This window comes from Euprymna scolopes, chromosome 13 (genome assembly GCF_053919585.1).
Source record: "Euprymna scolopes isolate OS-2025 chromosome 13, ASM5391958v1, whole genome shotgun sequence".
NCBI classification, from domain to species: domain Eukaryota; kingdom Metazoa; phylum Mollusca; class Cephalopoda; order Sepiida; family Sepiolidae; genus Euprymna; species Euprymna scolopes.
In genome coordinates this window covers 115,382,651-115,403,719 of record NC_136494.1, presented here as the reverse complement: position 1 = coordinate 115,403,719, position 21,069 = coordinate 115,382,651, and the positions used below count along the sequence as shown (strand labels likewise).

The 21,069-nt window shown below is 30.2% G+C and overlaps 1 protein-coding gene across 1 annotated transcript in view; it reads left to right on the top strand.

The window, feature by feature from the left end:
* The window catches only part of LOC145292160 (integrin alpha-4-like), a 139,783-nt gene that overhangs the window by 89,321 nt on the left and 29,393 nt on the right, over positions 1 to 21,069 (top strand). Inside the window, exons 3-10 of the mRNA XM_080138329.1 lie at positions 67 to 158; positions 2,988 to 3,158; positions 6,705 to 6,753; positions 7,502 to 7,582; positions 8,818 to 8,903; positions 11,910 to 11,966; positions 16,529 to 16,669; positions 19,849 to 19,951. Of these exons, the coding sequence (XP_079994455.1) occupies positions 67 to 158; positions 2,988 to 3,158; positions 6,705 to 6,753; positions 7,502 to 7,582; positions 8,818 to 8,903; positions 11,910 to 11,966; positions 16,529 to 16,669; positions 19,849 to 19,951 (780 nt within the window). The remainder of the gene's footprint in view (positions 1 to 66; positions 159 to 2,987; positions 3,159 to 6,704; positions 6,754 to 7,501; positions 7,583 to 8,817; positions 8,904 to 11,909; positions 11,967 to 16,528; positions 16,670 to 19,848; positions 19,952 to 21,069) is intronic.

Sequence of the window (21,069 nt, the reverse complement as noted above, 5' to 3'; positions counted from 1 at the left end):
GTACCTTCATTTAATTTGAATCATGGTGTTTGTGATAAAATCTGTTTAATTCTTTTCTTTCCACAGGTAGAAGTCTCCCGGATTTAACTGGTCAGAATGTAAGCGATGCATGGATCGGAGAAAATATCAATGTTAATCCAAATGATAGAAAAATATTGGTAATATATTTGCTATTTTTCCATTAAATCTATCAAAACGCATTTTTGACCAACTGTAATAATACCGACTGACTCGAGATGAACACATAGGCACAGGTTCATAGGATGAACACATAAATTCTCATAAAACTGTAAAATTCAATAATCATTTATTGTTTCAAGATATGAATAATAATCTGATTATTTGTAAATAAATAAATCCTCGTTTCACAATTACATGTGCAGTTCCCCTCACAGAATATTCATTGTCTCTCTGATCATGTGGCATTGAAATGCAAAGCATTAAGATTTAATTTTTGGCTCTCTGTAACCAGAAAAGTTTGTACTAATACACATACTTTATCCCTTAATATTTAAATTTTTGCTTGCTTGCATAGTGTGATGCTATTTATTTATACTTGTCTCGTACAAGGTCACCATGTTTGTTTTTATTGTCTTCAATGCATACATTACTGAGGTGTACAAGATTTCTAGACAAGATGATCCACTTGAAAGTTAATTTTTCTAAAACTAATGCCTGTTGTGAGATTTTCAAATAAATTTCTATATTAATCCTTACTATAATACATATTTTTTATTCGTAACCAAACCTCAAAATATTATGTAAGATTATGTAAAATAGCATAAAGTTTCTTTTTAAATAATATTCAGAAATTTGATTACAAATACACATTTTCTCCATTACAGTATATAACTAGCTGTCTCTACCCAGTATTGCCTGATATATATTCTTTCACTTTTGTTTTGCATATCTTTTTTAAAGTCTGTTTCTTTTTGTTCTTGTACTAAAATATTTTTAAATCTATCGAAACTATTTGAACAATTTGTAACTCTTAAATATATATATATATAATGAGAGGATAATGGACTATTTCATTGTTCCTATTCAGCCTATCATATTATTTAAGGTAACATTTCAATGTCTATTTCAAAATGTATTGGATGTAAATACCTTATATGTTGGATATTTTAATACTTGATGAATAGAACATTAAAATTGAATTTCACAAAGTTATTCATCAAACTGACCAAACTGTTTTTTGTATAAGTGAATTCAATGAAAAAAAACACTTATTCTAAATTTGTTTTTTGTGAAATGGATTATTTGACAAACTAATTTAGAGTAGGGCCATTGTGCTTGACATTTTGAAGGCATTCGACAGTGTGGCATTCTGGTCTTCTATATAAACTTAAGAGTTATGGTACTGGTGGTAAGTTTCTTGACATTGTTTTTTCTTTCTGATCAAAGCTTGCAAATAACTCGTGATGGTGTCTTTATTATCTTTCATCAATGCCAGTGTTCCATAGGGCCTGACACTGGTAGAATGATCTCCCTGTTATTCAGAAATTAATGTTTATTCTGGTGTTGCTTCTGTCTCTTTTTGATTAGTTGAATATGTAGTTTATCTAGAAGTTGATGAATTGGGCTACGAAATGTCTTTCATTTAATCCTGTTAAGACTCCATTCATGTTTTTCAGGTGTAAGCTGTTCCTTTTCTTTCTGAAATACTCATGGATGGTTCTGCTCTTGAAGAAATCTACTCTGAAACTTTGTCTTTCTTTCTCATTAACTGGTGCTACCAGATCAGGCTGTCTGAAGATATTGGTTTCCTGAGACGAAATGCACCTAACATTTAATGCTTTTTGTTTTTCTACTTCGGCAATACTTAATTATGTCGTGCAAAAACAAAAACCACCATTTCCCACCTTTTCCTTCTTCCCATTTCCACTTTCTTTTTCTATCTCCCCCCCCCCTTCCTCTGTTTGATTTGAGAGTTCTTGATAAATGGCAGAAACCTATCTGTAATTTGGTTGGTCCCATCTTTTCTCTTTGCAACCTTTTTCTCAGATGTAATGTTGCTAGTCTCAGTCTTTTTTTTATAAATACTATTATTAAAGCATGTGTTCAAAATTATCTGATTGTTCCTTGATTCTTTTGTTCCAGTTTGTTTGACTCCTTGGTCTAATGGTCTCCATCGATTCACTGTTTTTATACCTCATTGTAATGAGGTTTCCTATTACGGTAGCTTCTTTCCAAGAACTGCAAGCTTGTGAAACTTCTGCTGACTGTTTTCTACATATAGCTTTTCTTTTTTCAAGACTAAGGGCAATAGACATCTTTTGTCTTTGTGATGATCATCTTTCATTCTTGTTAGCTCTTTACATCAAGTGGCTTCACATCTTGTCTAGAGCAATTTATATTAAAAATTCAGTATGTTTGTAGTAAAACAAAATGCATTGTAGTTGAATAAATTTCATAATTAAATATGTTTGTAAAGCAAATTATTTCTTCTAAATGTTTGATTTATAAAAAAGAATTCTAAGTTATGTAAGCGTTCTGTTTACTTGAAAAGAGTAAACAATAATAAAAACAATAATCCATAGGTGGATATGAACTAGAGAAACCCTTAGATTTATGACCTTTTTTCTCAATCACTGTTATAATTAGCTCCCTTTGTGTGCTTTGACCAGCTTCCCATACTTTTCTTCTATTGATAAACTTATTTTCTCTTTTTGTTTGGTAATATTTTTTTTCTGTTTTTTTAACTTCCTAACACTGGGGGGGGGGGGGTAGGCTGATAGTATCACAAGGCTATTTAATAGTTTACTGCAAGATGTTGCTTAAAATTTTGCTAGCATCATTTCGTTGAGAACTTTGCCACACGATGTGATATTAAAAAAAAGAAAAGACACCTGACAACAGGTGTGAACAAAATGTCTGCAGTTTTTGTTATAAAAATCCTCTCAGATTGCTTGAGAAAAATTATTACATTTAACTTTTGCTATCAGTATATTTATGTAATTGATATAAATATTGTTGTGTTGTAGACTTGCGGTCATCGATGGAAGCTGTTTAATAAAGATGATCATGGTGTAACAACTTTACATATGCAAGGAATATGTTATTATGGTGATGTTGAAACTGATGTGTACGAATTAATAAAACGAGGAAAAACCAAAGACCATGCAGGGATGGGAAAAGATGCTGCTTTCTCGAAGGTATGTTTCTCTCTCTCTCTCACACACATTATCTCTCTTCCTCCCTCTATCTCCCTCTTAAATGTATTTTTTTAATGCAATGTTTAATCATTAAGTTGGTGTAATATCCTTGTCACAAACCAAATGAGTTTGCGGCATAGGGATGATATACTGCTGGCGATATGGTGTTCCATCTTGTGATATTTTAAAATGGTGTAATGTTAAAGGCTAGAAAAAGAATATTTCTCTCATTTACATAGTAGTTGCATAATTAGGTAGTGATGTCTCTCAGTGATCTACAATGATTATTTATTTATTTATTTATTTATTTTTTTTATTTTTTATTTTTTTCAACAAAAAATTTCTTTTTATATTTTGTTTCTGGTTTAAATTTCCCCCTATATTAAAAACAAAAATAAAGAAAAACCTGTATGATGTACATATTCATGATGAAATGAAAATATCATCTTCCAAAAATCATGTAAATTGAGTTATTTTATTTTTATAAAGACAATCAAATGTTGAGTTATGGAAGACTGACCGTTTTGTCTGACATATTGAAAACGCTCTAAAAAAAAACAAAAAAAAACAAAAATTCAAACTTGCGAGACTTATGAATTTCCATTAATTACTTGAAAATGATTTTATTTAAAAATAAAACTACTTGATCAATTTATGTTTTTGGAATCTATTTTCCTTTCATCATGGGTATATACATCATGTGGATTCTTTTATTTTTTGTTTTTTAATCTGGAGGAATTCGGGGCAAGATCCCAAATTTAAAAAAAAAAAATCTTGGAAAAAAAAAATGTTGAAAAATAAGTAATCTCTTTTACTTTGGAAGACTTGCAGAATGTTTTGCCCAACTAATCTGAAACGCAAGTCCCTTGACACTGTCTTTCAGCCTAGAGCCCCAAAAGTATCCAACCGGTTGGGAGATGTACACTCATTGAACTGCCTGGTGGTTCTTGAGAGAGGGGAGAACCAATTTTCATATTTTGAACGTTCAACTCCTACTCTTCCTCCTCCTTTGGAAGCTACCTCCTCTTTTCATTCTAATTGGATCTTTTTACTCCTGACTGACTGTAGCCTTTTGTTGGCAGTCACTGTTTAGTGACCAGAGCTTGGCTGCTCCAGACATCTACTGAAGATAATATCTAGCTGGTCTCTATTCCTCAGCTTACTGGTAGATGAGCCTGAACATTGTTTTTCTCACAAAACTAATTCCAGCAAGACTCTGCCCACTCAATAAGTCTTATTTTCTTCAAAGAGAATATCGCTTATGTGATTTAAGTTTGACCAAAAATATTTTCAGTTCTCTGGGTGCCCTTCTTCCCCTAACCAAACATCTAACAAAGGCATGTCTTCCACTCATCACTATATAAAACCTGCTGAAGGTCTTGAAGATGGTTAATAATAGATTATATTCTATGGTATTCAAAGTAAATGTTAGATTTTTTTTGTATTTACCTTCAAACAAGATTCATTTTAATGTCTTTATTACAGCTCATCAGAAAAAGGCACTTTAGATTGGGAACAGAAATAGCCATCGCACTCCCTCATGGATGAGGATATGTCTCATACCCCTCCCCACAATAAATAAATAAAAAAATAAAAAACGAAATATCTGAGATGTTGGCATCCAGAAATCAAATAACTTGGAGAAGTTTTTAAGCAAAGGGACATAATAAGGGAGATTATATGAAATGCTATGATTCATAAAAAAGTTATGCTCCTTGAATTTTAAAACCCCCTCAAACGTGTATGGTCAAGTCCTTCATTTTATTTATTTATGATGATCGAAGAAGTCTAACTGGATATTGTTTTCGACTATCAAAAAATGGGCCTATTTCATGGAAATCTAAAAAGCAGCAGATTGTACCTCTCTCTACTTGTGAGACAGAATTTATAGTGCTTTCACATTCTGCATAGGAAGTGCTATATCTAGAAGCTATTCTAAAGACTGTTTTAAAACCAGAATTAACTGAAATTCCCGTAGTAATTATGATAATCGAGCCAGCATAGTCTTAGCATAGAACACAGTAATGCACCAAATATCTATGTGCATAGATATTAAATATCACTTCATAAAAAATGAAGTAAAAAAGGAATCCATTATTGTAAATTACATAGAACAAAATATCGACGATATATTTACAAAATCGGCAACAAGAATAAAATTGAAACGTTTTTCCTCTAAACTTGTCAGAATTTAACTTTAAATAACTTTTCACAAACCCAGACATATATATATATATATATATATAAAAAGATTAGTCCTCAGTAAGACGTAAAACTGCATCCATTTTGTTTGTATAAACATTTTTAACATACTAAATGCATAACAAATGTTTAAACTTTTTACTAATTTAAAAAAAATTTTTAATTGGAAAAAAAAAATTTTTTTATACATTTTCTTTGTAGTTTTTTACAAATACTTTTTACACGCTTATTTTAAATTAAAATGGACTTTTTTACTTTTATTTTGTGCAATACTCTTTATAATTTACCAAACATTAGACAAGTCTTTCCTATTTTCTCCTTTTGCTTTGTTTTAATTTTACTTAAAGAAATAAATTTTTTTTTTTTTTTTTTTTTTTACGGATACATATTACATGTGTATGTATTTTAGAACAATATTGCATGATTAAAATTCTTTTATTCTTTTTACACATATTTTTTGATATTTGAACAAAATTAAAAAATGGCTTTTTTTACATGCTCAAATTTTAAGATCTAAATGAACTAAATAATTTTTCTGTTTTTATTTTACATGCTGTAACTTGTTTTATTTTACATATTTGAATATATATATATTTTTATGAACTGAAAAAATTTTCCTATTATATAAAAAATAGGGGTGGGGTGCAATATTTTGGATATACGATGAGGGTATGATCACTGAAAGTTGGGAGATTCTACGTATAAATGCTGCCGGTAGGAACTGACAAATCAAATTAAAACATGTTCTGCTAGCAACCAATCAGAAACCAGAATTGCTCCATAAAAAAATATTGAATCTTTGAGCATTCCGGCACATAATTTTTTCATGTTAACATGAGAAGGATCTTTTGCTCCTTGCCTACAAAATTATAAAGTCCAGGACCTGCACAGACCACCTACCCACTGAAAATTCTTCATCTCCAGGACTTGTACAGATTAACTACCTATCGGAAACTCTTCTGAAATTAAACATGGTTATCGATTCAAGAGAAAATGTTTTGGAAAGGGCACACTTTTATGAAACTGAAAATGGAGACCATTTAAAAGATGTTTTTTTAAATAAATGAATTCCTTTTTCATTTTTGTTCTTTTTTTACAAACAAATCTCCGTTGTTCTCATGTTAAAATTCCATTAAGATACCTTAAAGATAATCAATTCAAGTGATTTGATGACTTCTTAGCCACTCAGTACAAATATGTAAACATACCTAGAGTTATAAAGATATAAAGAGATTACACATTCAACACACTGAAAAGTTTTTATATCAACTTATTTTAATAGCATGAAAATGCATCTGGGTTTGTTTCGGTTCCATGGTTTTAATATTGAATATTTATTTGCAGACTGGATCGGAAATCATCCTTGGTGTACCCGGGGCCAATACATTGACTGGTAAGTATAAAGTAAAAATTTTTACTCAAATATTTATGAGTAATCATTATTTTAAAACTATATATTGGCAAAGTAGGAATTTTTATATGGCTATTTTGTTTGAGGAAGCAATGGTAGTTTTATATAATGAAGCATGATTGAAGAAAATTGGAGGGTTCTACTTATAAACACTGGTGATAGGAACTGACCAGTCAAATGGAGCCACACTGCTAGCAACCAATCAGAAACCAGAATCACTCAAAACCTATTGGATATTTTAGAATTCCCACAGATAATTTTGTGTCCACATGAGAAGGAATCTTGAGCTTTGTCTGCTAAATTTTACAGTTCAAGACTTATACAGATTAGATACCTGTTGAAAACTCTTAAATTAAACATGGCTTTTAATTCAAAAAGGACATTTTTTCAAATAAATGAGTTTTTTTTTTTTTCTAATCCCAATTTTTTGCTCCATGATACAATTTTTTTTCATTGTTGAGATCTTAAAGCATTACATCATGTTATGTTTTTTTTTTAATGGATTTTTAAAACAAATAAACAGTAAATCCAATTGTAAAATTTCTTGAATTAGTAATTTTCTCAAGTTTTCATTCCTTGTTAATTTTATCATGGACAATGTCGGCATGATATATTTTTCATATGACAAGTTTGCACATCTCTATAATCTCTTTAAAAATTTTAATCTTCAATTTACAGTTATTTCATGCAATTTTTTTATCAGATTGAATAATTCTTATTTTTATTTAAGGTGGTGTTCTAATTTTTGAAACTTCAAACTTAAAATCTGGAAAACTGTACAGTGTGGCTTCCAAGAACAATAGTTATGTTGGTAAGTTTTCTTTTTATTTCTATTTGGAATTTTAATCATTGTTGGACATATTCTATGAAGATCCACAAAAAACATTTCTCAAATTTTTATCATTATGGACTCCCCCCCCCCCATACACACATATAGAAACAAGTTTCCTGAGAATGTTGAGTTGAAAATGATTCATAAAAGGAAAAGTGATGAGGAAGTAAGATAGGTGGATGAAAATAAAGGAATCTATTGAAGTCCCTAGATGGGATGGCACCCTGACAGTTTTGTAATTTTTCCGGTTGGTTAGATAGCAATGAGCTGAGAAAAAAAAACAGATGCGACTAGCTCCGGTGACTGACAGAGGGACGGATATCTAGGATTTACACTTGAAATTGGATATATTTAGGAGACCAGCAGACTAGACAGATGAGATTGGGGTGGATCCACGGAGTGAGGAGTCAGTTGCCCAAGATGATGTGACAAAAGTCAGACTATAACCTGACAAGTAGATGTAGACAATGACTTCTCAAGAGGCAACTGATTTCAGATTAGCTGAGATTCTGAATTTGAAAGACTTGAACTTAACTGCCTGTTACCAACAAGTCAAATATGCAATATATAATTTTTGTATTTAACTTTTATTTTAACATATAAACCGTTTTCAGATTATTTTATGCTGACTGTGGTAATTTTGGGAAAATGTTTTTATGTTTCAAGTTGTTTATAACTTTGAATAATTATTTATGACGTTTGGTTGTTTTGTAGAGGAAAATTGTCTTTGTTTTTGCGTTTGTAGAATGATTGAGTTTTGCAAAGAGAAAAGGAAAACAACCCAATAATATCAATAAAAAGGAATTCACTGTTTGAAGCGCTTGATAACAAAAAAAAAAAAGTTTCAATTTTATTTTTCATAAATAGCAATATTTATTAAAAACAATTTCACACTAGTCTTTCTAATCATTAAATCTTAATAACATCAATGTTTGGTGTATTTTAGGTCAGGAAGTTGGTATATAAAGAACTTAAAGCATAAAAACTTTTGCCAAAATGATTAAACCTGTTATGCTGTAAAACAAAACAAAATGCCAAACCAAACACTGATTAAATATTTAAAGATATAAACCACTTGAAGCATCAAGTTTTATTTTTTATTTTATTTTTGTCAAAATTACTGGATTCAGCATTAAATAACTTGAAAAGGGTTGATATGCTGTAAAACAAAACAGCCATTTGCTTTAACTTTATCAATATTTTTTTCTTAACAGGTTATTCAGTGGGTTCTGGAATGTTCTTCAGAGATAAGCTTGAATATTATGTCATGGGAGCTCCTCGATATAACAATACTGGAGCTGTAAGTCTATTTTTATTTTAAAAAAAAAGATGTTAAGAATGTTTCAAAATTGTTGAAATAAAATGATCGAGCACACATCAAGGATCATAAATTTATTGGAAGCTAAAATGGCATACTGTAATCTACAATCCTTTAGTTTCAAATATGAACCAAAAATATCAAGAGGAACCTTAGAAGACATTCTCATACAATTATATTGCATGCAGCAACCAATGAAAAGCTTCCGATGGCTATATAGAAATTTGCAAACCTTGCACTATATTCAACAATACCTATACCTGAACAGCAGACATCTGGAACATGCCATTAAGGATGTTCCCTCTCCACTTGACAGGGTTGGTTCATGTTTGTCAGTTTCATAACTCTTGCTTCTTTTAATTTGTTCTTTACTTCTCAATTTTCCATGAGCGATTTTTTTTTTTTTTTTTTTTTTCTGACAAAGGTGGAAAAATTGCTGTTTTCTGGGTTGGAATCTATCCATTTAGCATGTATCATTGGCTAGTTTTTTTGGATTTTTTTTTTTTTTTTTGCCTTCATGTAGGTACTAGATTCCCCAACCATGATGTTGCCTGGGAGTCTTTACTTCAATCTTTTTTTTATTTTCATTAATTTGATTTTCAAAATAAAATTTAATTATTCCAATATCATGTGGCCATTCAAATTATTAACTGGACCCAATTATTATAATAGTATAATAAATTTTGTAGATTTCAGTTTTCTTATTTATTTATAACTAGCGGGGGTGGCCAGTGTTGCCCGGGTGTTTGGATGTGTTGAGAAAAAAAAATAGTAGCAGGCAGGCTCAAACCTGAAGCTTTGACGTGAAGGCGGAAAAGAAAGCAAAAGAAAACCTGACACGTTACTGCTCGACCAGGAAGGGAAAGGATTGAAAAGCATTCTAATTTAGTGATCAAAACGTTGACATGCGGAAAGTGAAAAAGAATGAGTTCATGCAAGCGAAGAAATGAAATTACACACTTAAGTTTGACTGTAAGCCAGTTAAGCTTTCAGCTGTCGTAGGGGAAATCAGCTACCCCCAATAGGGGGAACTCTAGAAGTGTCTTAATGAATAGCAATTGTCTGATATGAAGAGTATTCCCCACAGTGATCAAAGCTGATTGCCTTTTAAGACTTGCTGGCCACGAAGGTCAGCAACTCGCATTTATTTTGATTCAGTTTCGCTTTTATACGAAAAACATCAAACACACGACAGAACGGAATAGTGCAAATTTTCTAAAAGCCAATCAAAATAAATCTAGAGATGACATCCCTTCGCAAATCGTAGATATTATGATCTAGAGGGTATATAAAAAAATTCTAAGAAATAGTAACCCTCTCGAGACCCCCCAAGAAAAAAGCCTTTGCTGGACATACAAAAACGCACATGCCCGTTTTGTCTTTTCTGTGTATAGATTATAAAATTATTGAATGCAAATGGCTTTCAAAAAATTGCATGTTAATACATGCAAATTTACTAAGAATTATAAAGCTAGAAACGACTTTGTATTTGATATCAAATGTTTCCAAATTGCTTATAAATTTTGTAGTGCCACAAAGTAATTAATTTATTTAACTATTAACAATATTAATAGCTGAATTCTTTAGAGTAACCAAAATGCATTCTGGTAGATTTAATTTTGTGATTAAAATATTTGCACATTTTTATTTCAATAATGAATCGATTAAGAGTAAATATAACTCTTGTTTTTAGTGTCTGCCTTTACAAGCAAATTGAAATAAATGGTAAATTTCTTTCTGGACTGTTGATTTATTCTGTCGTTTTAATGCTTAATATTATTTTAGCAAAATTCATTTATGCAAAATGAATAAATGCAAAATATTCTTTAATTTATCACTGTATTAGCATCCAAATGGTCTGCTGTTATTTTAATTAATATTCTATCTATTAATATACTCTCTCTCATATATATATATATATATATATATATATATATATATATATATAAGATGTTCTCTCCATGGAAAGTGTTGTTAAATTTAAGCTTAAGCCAATTCAATGTGGATTTTTTTTTTTTTTTTTTTTTGACTAAACATTTATTTGTTTAAGTACTTTTCGACGTAATCTTGTCTTCATCAGCCAAAATTTTTTTATCTTATTTAACCCTCATGTTATGCTACTAATACTAAATCTGAACACCTAAAGTTAGAACAATTATTTAAAATAATTGTACTTTAAAACTTATCATTTATTTGTACTGATGATATAAGATTATGTAGCTGGCGCATATGTTGTGAGGTTGTAAAAGACCCCCCCCCCCCAAAAAAAAATCCCAAATTATAAATGTACAGACTGTCTGAGAGGAGAAATATCCTTAAGTTGATACAACTTTTTCTTGTTTGTCTTCATCTATATTCTTAGGGCCAAGGAGCTAGCCATACTAATATATATATATATATATATTCTAAGATTGTTTTCTAGAGGTTAAGTAACCAATGAAGTTTAATGAGGTTAATACAAGAGTGCTCAATACTAAAGTAGAGCAGGGTATACTCTTTATTTGTTTTTACATAAGCAGTAATATGTTAGGACAATCATGAGCCTGTTTCACTCAGCTAGTTACCAGTAATTAGAGACCTCTATAAGCAATACAGCTTATACGAAAGCAAAAATTGCAAATGTTGCTATCGTATAAGCTGTATCACCTGAAGAAGTCTCTAGTTATTGGTAACTAGCTGACTGAAACATTCTCATGACTGTGTAGCAACATATTACTGCTTATGTAAAAACAAATAAAGGGTATATATACAGAACTATATATAAGAATATCAGTACAAGCTGAAATTATTGCATGCTTGTATAATAAACTGAACTTTTTGGGGATGAGCATGAGTTTCTGTTCTCAGTAAAGTGATATAATAAAGTGTTCAAAGCTCTAGTATTGCATTATCAAACTGTGTAAATGAACTTTGTTATACATATTTATATTTGAATACAAAATTAAAAATGATAAATTTCACATGACTGGTAAATTTTTTATTTTTCAGGTATATATTGTGAATAAAAATACTTTTGTAAGACAAGAAATCTCCGATACGAACCAGGTAAATATTTGCATGTTTTTGACTTTCCATTACAATAAAACCATGACCTTTCTTCAACCCTTATCTGCAAAATCATTCATTTCATAGGTTTCATTCCGGTCCATTTTTCAAAACCCTGAAAGAACAGACAAAATAAAGTAGGAATCTTCACATGCAAGATTTGTTTAGCAGTAGGTCACATTCAGTTTTACCCTGAGCAACCAAAAAAAAAAAAAAAAAAGCTTTCAAACGTGACTTTTTTTCAATAGTTACCTCATCCAAGTATCTGATTTGAGTATGATCTTAAAATCTTCTGTTCTTCACCTCGTTTTTAGACAGATTTCATTTTAGTAACTAGATGAATAATGCATATGACAAAGCAGGTATGATATGATTGTCACCAGGGGTGGGGTCACAAATTGAAAGGGAGACATGAGAAATTAGTTTAAAAAAAAACATATATATATTATTCAAGCACGTCTGATTGAACACAAGTTTTTCTTTTTTCCGATTTTATTGTGAATCTTTTCAATTCGCTGAGCAGTCTTTTATTTCAGCTGGCATGTTGTATATTATGGCACCCAAAAGTTGTTGCTTGGCCATATTCTTCTCGAGCGCTTTCTATCGGTACATTCGTCATCAGGAGCATTTATTTGTTGCTGTCGTTTTCTTTTTCTTTATTGAGACTTGGTGTATTTATAGTTAGTTTTTTTTTTTTTATTGGTTATAAATGTGGTGCAGGATGGTTAGAGGCGAATTATTTTTATTTTTAATTTTTATTTTCTTATTTTATATTTTATTTATTTAGTTTATTTATTTGTCTTGGTATTAAATGAGATCCGGTTAATAACACCGGGACACATATACTAACTGTATTCAATAATTAACAATAAATAAAATATTAAAAAAAGAAAATTAAAAACAAAAATAATTCGCCCTTATCCATCCTGCACCCACCTTTTTATAACCAATAAAAAAAAAAAAAAAACTATAAATACACCAAGCCTCAATTAAAAGAACGACAGCAATAGAAAGCGCTTGAGAAGAATATGGCCAAGCAACAACTTTTGGGTGCCATAATATACAACGTGCCAGCTAAAATAAAGACTGCTTGGCAAATTGAAAAGATATCCAACAAAATCGTAAAAAAGAAACTGTCGTGTTCAATCAGATGTGCTTGAATAATGACTTGCTGCCAAAATGCACAAATGTATATATATATATATGTGTGTGTGTGTTATATATATATATATATATATATATATATATGAGGGGCATTCCAAAAGTAATGCCTCCTATTTCTTTTATTCTGCCTGAATGGATCAGAGAGGATTGCAAATTGCATTGCTATAATGACTGAACTTGGCATTCATGACCTGAAAGGATCATCTCTCTGTTGCAGATATTGATGGTGTAAGACTCTAAGATTATGAGCGTGCATTATTAGAAGCAGATATGTTAAATTTCTGGTAAAATTTCATTGAGAATAGTGGTTGCTATGTAGAAAAACAAATTCTAGATAACAAAAGGTCGCTCGTTTTAATGGCACTACTCCCGTAATCATAGCTTTTCAACTTTTAGGAGACTTTACTTTTAGAATTACCCTCTGAGATATATATATATCTCAGAATAATGAGATAAATCAGATCACAAATTAGTGAATCTTGATGTTTCAAGTCTTACAAAATACTTTTGGAGGGTAATATTTTTATTTAAGACAATCCCAGCCAAATAAAATTGCTCAATATACTAGATAGAGTAAATAAAAATTTACAGTTTTTATTTATATTTAAATTTCATTCAGAAAAAAAGATAATTTTCAAGATAAAAATTTATTGTTTAGACAAAGAATACAATATTTATATTATATTATAAATATTGTATTTTGGCATTTGTTCAAACAATAACTTTTTATTTTGAAAAAAAATTTGTTTTTCTGAATGAAATTTAAATATAAAAACTAAATTTTATATATATATATATATATATATATATATTAAAAAAAATAAAGTAAAAAAGGATTCCAGCAGAGTGCTTTATTATAAGGAAAAATTCCCAAAATAAGAGCGTATTATTTATATTTTTACTTTCAGAAAGTTTAGATAAGTTATCAGTATTGTCGGTTTCAAACCTGGTAATAGAGAACCGTTTTTGAAAACCATAACAAGCTCTCTTAAGTTGATATTCATCCCATATAATTTTCCAGAAACAGTAAGCAAAATTCATATATACTGGATACATTTTTTATAAATACACATACCTACTTGCACAAATAATCAAATTTGAAACATTCAAAATAAACTAGAAATTCCAACAATACAAACTACATCATAAACTATAAAACATTAAAAACAAAAACAAATACCAACATTCAATACAATATTAGGGCTCTATGGACAAATTTATATATAGTTGATCTTTGACAACTAAATACTTTTGTTTAGAAGCCAAATACAAAAGTTACAAGCCAACAAATTTTATGTTGATACTTGAAGGTATAAACATTCTGATTTCTTTAGATGTTTTTTTTTAAACAGCCGTCGTTAAAAAAAAAAAAAAGAGTACATTATTCTATTAAACTTATATTGTATAAATAATTTTTTTCATTTTATTATAAAAAAGTTGAAAAGATATTTTCCACTCAGTAGTGAGCCTTGGAAAATTGTCAGTGAAAGAAATGCAATTGCCAAAAGATAAGTTTCATTATTTCTAGTCGCCACTTTGAAAAATCACTCGCAAATACGACTGTTTTACTCACAATGTAGAGCCCTGAATATATACTCTCTCATGTAATAATTGTCATCAGATTTGTTGGTGAAACTCAATGGAAACTGAGGAAAAATCTTGGTCAAAATAAGACATATATAAAAAATAACAATTCCTTGAACGTACTATTGTCTCATGCATACAACACGATCATTCTTGTAATTTTGTACAAGTTAGACTCCTTAAATTCATTTTAAATAATAAATTTAAGCAAAGATTTCTTTAATCAGCACTAAAAACTCTACTAGAATTACATAAAGGTTTCTACAGTTTTATATCCTTTTTATCAGCTAACTCGTACTAACAGAATTTAATTTAGATCTTGATTAATTTAGATTATTTTACAACAAATCCTCAACAAAATATGGATGATAAAATAAAAAACAAAACTCATTCCATTTCATAAACACATTACACATTTTGAATTTTAACGCCTATAATTCAGTCAAAACAAAGAACAAAAACATTCTTTTCGTGTCAAATCACATTTTTTTAATTCTAATGACTGCATAATTTGAAAAAAAAAAATCTTATTCCATGTCATAAAAATACATTACACACTTTGAATTCTAATGGCTATTGTTTGTTTGGAAAAAAAAAAAAACTGCCCCCCCCCTTCTCTCTCTCTCTCTCTCTCTGAAAATGTTGTTTTTCATACTTCAAACAATTCATGCATTGGAAAAGTAGAAGACTTTTGTTTCATCAATTAATATTTTCCTGTCTCCTTTAAAACATAGTATTCAATATTTTCAGAATGAAAAAAAAAAAAAAAAAAAAAAAAACTATTGTAGAATAACACCCTTTACTAAATCACTGCCTCCAATGAGATTCTACTTTTTTTCTTTTTTTTTTTTAATAAGTTTATGAGTCAACACTAGGTTGAGAAATTAGTCGGGGAAATCTATCTTAATTTCAGATTTTTATTTGCTTGATCAGTAATCACTTGCAACTCTGATAGAGAAATGCTTATAGGATAGACTGGCTGAATAGGTTGTAAGGAATTGCAACTTAAAGTATAAGAGCCATTATGCGGGTCTATGAGGTAATAGTAAACGTCACACCATGTGTCATCCATCGGGTTGAACCTAGAACATTCTCCTTATTTTTGTGCAATGACAAGATTTCACTTATGCAAATGAGCATTGTTTTGTATGAGTGAATCATCATTGAAATAAAGTATAGAAACTTTCCTCTCATGAGGAGAGTAAAGTTGATGCAACTAGTTGGCACCACATCGAATGTTTAGTGAGATAAGATTGAATTGGCGTCATTTTTATCAGGTTACTCGAGATTCATATTTTAGAGAATTGTTAATTATAATTTGAGAGTCCAATTTTTTAAAAGCTGGCATCATTGTTTTGGAGAGTCAGTTTATATTTATTTATTTTTTTTTTTAATGTGCGCATTTTCAACTTTAATGTAAAGTAAAATCATATATAATAATAGATACTCCCATCAATTTCCACATATAAGGTCTGCCACAACAATTAAGTTGTTTGGAAATCCACACAAATGATTTGTTTATAGTAGTGAAGACTTGCATAGAATGATCCACACTTTTTGGTACAATTACTAATCTCAGTCGGTGCAATGGCTACCACAAGACAAAGCAGACAGTAGACCTCAAGTTTTACATCAGAGTTGTTCCTTCTTCTAAATGCATGTCTTAACGGAAACTGGGAGTGCATCTCTCCCAGTGGATTAAGCCTTCCCCCAGATACCAACTAGGAAATTTCTACATTTATGTCTACATATACAATTGTGGAAACTTGTCTTTTAATTTATTTCTTTAAATTATTTTTATTTTTCTCTTGCAGCTTGGTGCTTACTTTGGTGCTTCTATATGTGTTACTGATATCAATAGTGATGGTTTTGACGATATGCTGGTGGGAACCCCTTTGTATTCCAAACACGTTTTAGAAGGCGGTGCTGTTATGTTGTATTTAAGTGATGGACAAGTAAGTTTTATTTTGTTTACATTACATTTTATAGAGACGAATACAATTGTAACGTTACACACGTGTTAACATGTAGGCACTGTCGCAAGGAAATAAAGACAAGGAAAGAATTCGATTTGCTTTTCTTTTTTTTTTCTTTTTTTTTTACAATGAAACGACATTTATTTACAGGTACTTTCCAGAATAACAGCCTGTCTTTTGTTCAAAAATTTTAATCCAATGTGCTTAACAAGACTCTAGCATGTTGAGCACATGGTGCTCTGTTTGTCCTGCCATGTTTAGGACGCGCCTTTTCCTATCCTTGGGCCATATGTGAAACCTGTCTATCTCTCTCTGTCTTCTCTAACATCAAGGGTTCAGTTTTCTTTTTATAATCTGTTTCTTTTCTTCCATTGCGATGATGTCACCTTGCACACGGCTCAGTCATTTGCATGCAGCTGCTACTGCTGCCATAGGTGCATCTGCACTCTGTTACGCAATTACATTTTGTCTACAACTGGAACATACTTGCATTGTATTTGCATAGTGGAGAGTTTAAAAAAAAAAAGTATTCTGTTATCTAATCACCCTTGCTTATGTGAATCAAAAGAGAAGTATTGTTGAGTTGTTGAAGAGGGGGTTTTCATAAGAGCTGAGTTTAACCTGATGGTCAGTATCTTGCTTTAAAGAGATTGGGATCAAATTAAATAATTCTCATCTAAGAATGGACAAGTCCCTTAACCCTCCGGGGTCGTGGAGGTGCTGCATTATTTCATGTAGCATGTCTTGGGCAAGAATAGCTCCGAGCACATACAGCACCTGGTATTATCAAATGGTCACCCATTTTATTTTTGGCGAGGCTCAACGTCGCTTAACTTTGGTAATCTAATAGGAACCGATATGTCAATGTGATTATGCTGTGCATATCAAAAAATATGGAAATTAAAACCTATAATTCAAACATATCTTACATCAGAATAACTGGATAAAAAAAAATTTCATAAATGATCCTTTTTGCCTGGTTGGATCAGTTGTACTTGAGGTACTCCAAAATGAGCAATAATTAAAGATAATACATTTTGCCTTGACACTAGTTTCTTAGACCTTCAATTAAATTACAAACAAAATAATGCACACACTTGTCCTTGCATATTTTTCTTTTTGGTTATAGTCAAGATTATCTGCTTTTCTTGACTTCCTGTTTTTGCTCTGCAGATAGGACAACAGTGATGGGTAATAAAGATTTGTAAAACTCTATCTAGAATTGAGTGCTTTTGAAAAAGATATATTCGTATTAAATTCATTTAAAATATGTTTGAACTTGTTTTAATTAATTATATATGTATAATGTATGTGTCTTTAAAAAAAACATTGCAGATGCATTTTCCTGTTTTCATAAATGGTTCTATAATCTTTTCCACTTTGTAGGGGCATTTTATGATGGATATCGATCATGCAACATCTTTTGGGCTGACTGAGCCTATTCTTTTCCATACCAGTTTTTGAACAGTTTGTCTTGCTCAATCGTAGGCACTAAGACTTTGGTTGACCCGTCCTAATTCCTAAAGATCTGAAAAAGGATATAAATTGCAATCTCATATCAATTACATAAAACTTATTTCACATAAAATTTTTCCAGTTATTGTGATTATATCTGCTACCCCCCCTTTTTATTTAATATATATATGTGTGTGTGTGTGTGTGTATGTATGTATGTGATGGGACGATTTCAAGTTTTTTCTGATTTCGATAAAATTACAGATTCTGTTCTAAGTTCCTGATTCAGATTTTTTTAAAACCTAGTTATAAAGTTTTTTTTATTTTTTTATTTGCAGATTACCATAAAAACCTAACTAATATGTGCATATATTTTTACAAATGGAAAGATACACTTGTGAGAGGTGTGATCTTTAGATGTTAGTATCACTGGTCATTTAAAATCAAGAAATGTTTATACCATGTAACAGCATGAAAAATTTTAAACACAAGCAAACAAATTAAAAGCAATTAAAAGAATCGTTTTTGGCATCAGAAAATAGGCATAAAATTTTCAATACTGATTCCGATTTTTACCTAGCCCCAATTTATCGTCCCAACAGTTAATATATATTATTTAAACCTATGTAATTCAATTCTTGCAAACGACCGTTTTTGTTTTGTCTTACACGTAAAGGAATGCTCAGTTCAATTAAGTCTTGAAATCTTATTTATTCAGTTATAAGTGTTCACCATAAACTCTTAAATTATACACCCTCTCACCGATGTTGTGCACTTGCTTATTATGCTGATAGCAAATAATATATATGTTACTGATGGGATAATCCCAATATTTTTCCCTGTACAATTACTGATTCCAGTCCAATTATCGATTCCGATTCTTTATAACTCTCTATATAGTTAACTATAAAGGTGCTATTTTATCTTGATTACCGTAAAAACACATCTTAAATGTGCGTATATTTTCTCAAATGTAAAAACACACTTGTGAGGGGGTAATTTAGAGATTTTAATCTTACTGGAAGTTAAATCAATAAATATATTTATTATTTTATTATTACTACAAGCAGTGGAAGATTTTTCTTTATATAAATTCAAATAAAAAAGATTATTTAAGGAATTGATTTTGGCATCGGAAAATAAGCTCGAATTATTCCGATACCCCCAAAAGCTCAGATTCCCCCCTCCCAATTCCAATTAACTGTCACAGCATATATATATATATATATATATATATATATATATTAATTAAATTATTTAATAGCAATTATCTAATAATTAAAATAAGAAATACGAAAGTTGCCTACACAATTCAAAATTAATCAAGAAAATAAAGGAAGTGAGTTTGCTACTTGTATTAGTAAAATAAATGATTGTGTATATTTTTATATTTATTACAGTTGTATTTTGTGTCTGATTAGCCATTTTGAAATATCTTTTAACAAAATAATGTTTAAGCTTGTCCAAATGGTTAAGAAACGATTGTCACTGAAGAAATACATCTTATAATAAATCTGTTACAATACATTTTTGTCTTGGTTATTGCAAAATTATAATATATATGCTTGATTATTAATACTGATAATCGTTAAGCTTAATTAACTGGGTCAATTAAATTAATATTGACTTTGGTAGATGAACATTACCGGAATTTAATAAGTAAATTTTGGTTAAAAAATTTTTTTTTTTTTTTTTTTTCACAGAATTTAAAATATCACAAAACAATTTTGGGAATGGAAAAGGAAAGAAGCCAATTTGGTACAACTATAAAAGATGTTGGGGATATTAATAACGATGGTTATAATGGTATGTTTTTCTTGTGTTTTTTTTTTTTTTTATATTTTATTTTTCAGTTTTTGTGCTACGTATTAATCTAGAAACCATCTGGAACTAAATATTTACTTGTGATGGTATTTACCAGGGTTGGTTGAGCCAGCTTCTTTGGCAATGTACAAACTTTACTAATGTTCAAATGATCTGCAGCCGGTTTTAATTCCATCAGCAAACACCATAGATACATACACTGATAATCAGTTGTTTACTGCTTAACCCTTTTGAGCCATATTTTGAACTGGAAAAGCAAAAGCAGCAAATAATCTCTAAGACCAGTCATGTTACGATCAACCTAAAAAAAAAAAAGAAAAAAAAAGACTTACTTCCCTTGAACCGACAAATGAGTGATCTCTCAGGGATATAGAGGAAAGTCGGTCATGACTTTGAGACACACGCACACAGATCTAGAGATTATCATTGCAAATCTATTGGTACAAATTATCAAAATCTCAATCATAACTTGTTAAATAAATCTGAACATTCCACTGAGTTTCTGTATCATTTTTACGTAGTTATTTAGCATCCATTTTCAATCTGTAACAATAATTCATTTCATGCAGCTTCATGATTTCTTCCTGATTAGAACATGTGAAACTATCACTGTTGACATGCTACGAGGAAGGATGAAGAAAAAAAGAATAACATAAACTTATATTCTACTCCTGAAGAAGGTGTTATATCATTGAAAAGTGGCTTATAAACAAATGTTCAAAAAAAAAGTCTGCATTGTACTGGCTTTCTAAAATTACAGATTTGAATTCAAATTTAAATAATTTGGATAACCATTTGTTGTTGAGTGGGGCAGCCCATGGTTTCATTACATTAGTACATTTTTTTTTTTTTTCAAACAACAGTAATACACATGCGTGAAGCGTAACACCCATGCAAAATCCAATCAACCATATATAATTTTGAGCCTAAAATCAAGCATTTAGAACAAGGTTTCCCAACCTTTTCCAGCAGACGCTTCCCTACCACCCTCTCCCTATATGCATCTTTATATAATAATGTTAGTAATATTGGTAGTACATAATTAAGGTGAAAATAAATAATTGAATATTCACATAGTGCAGAATTTTGTTGAATAAACT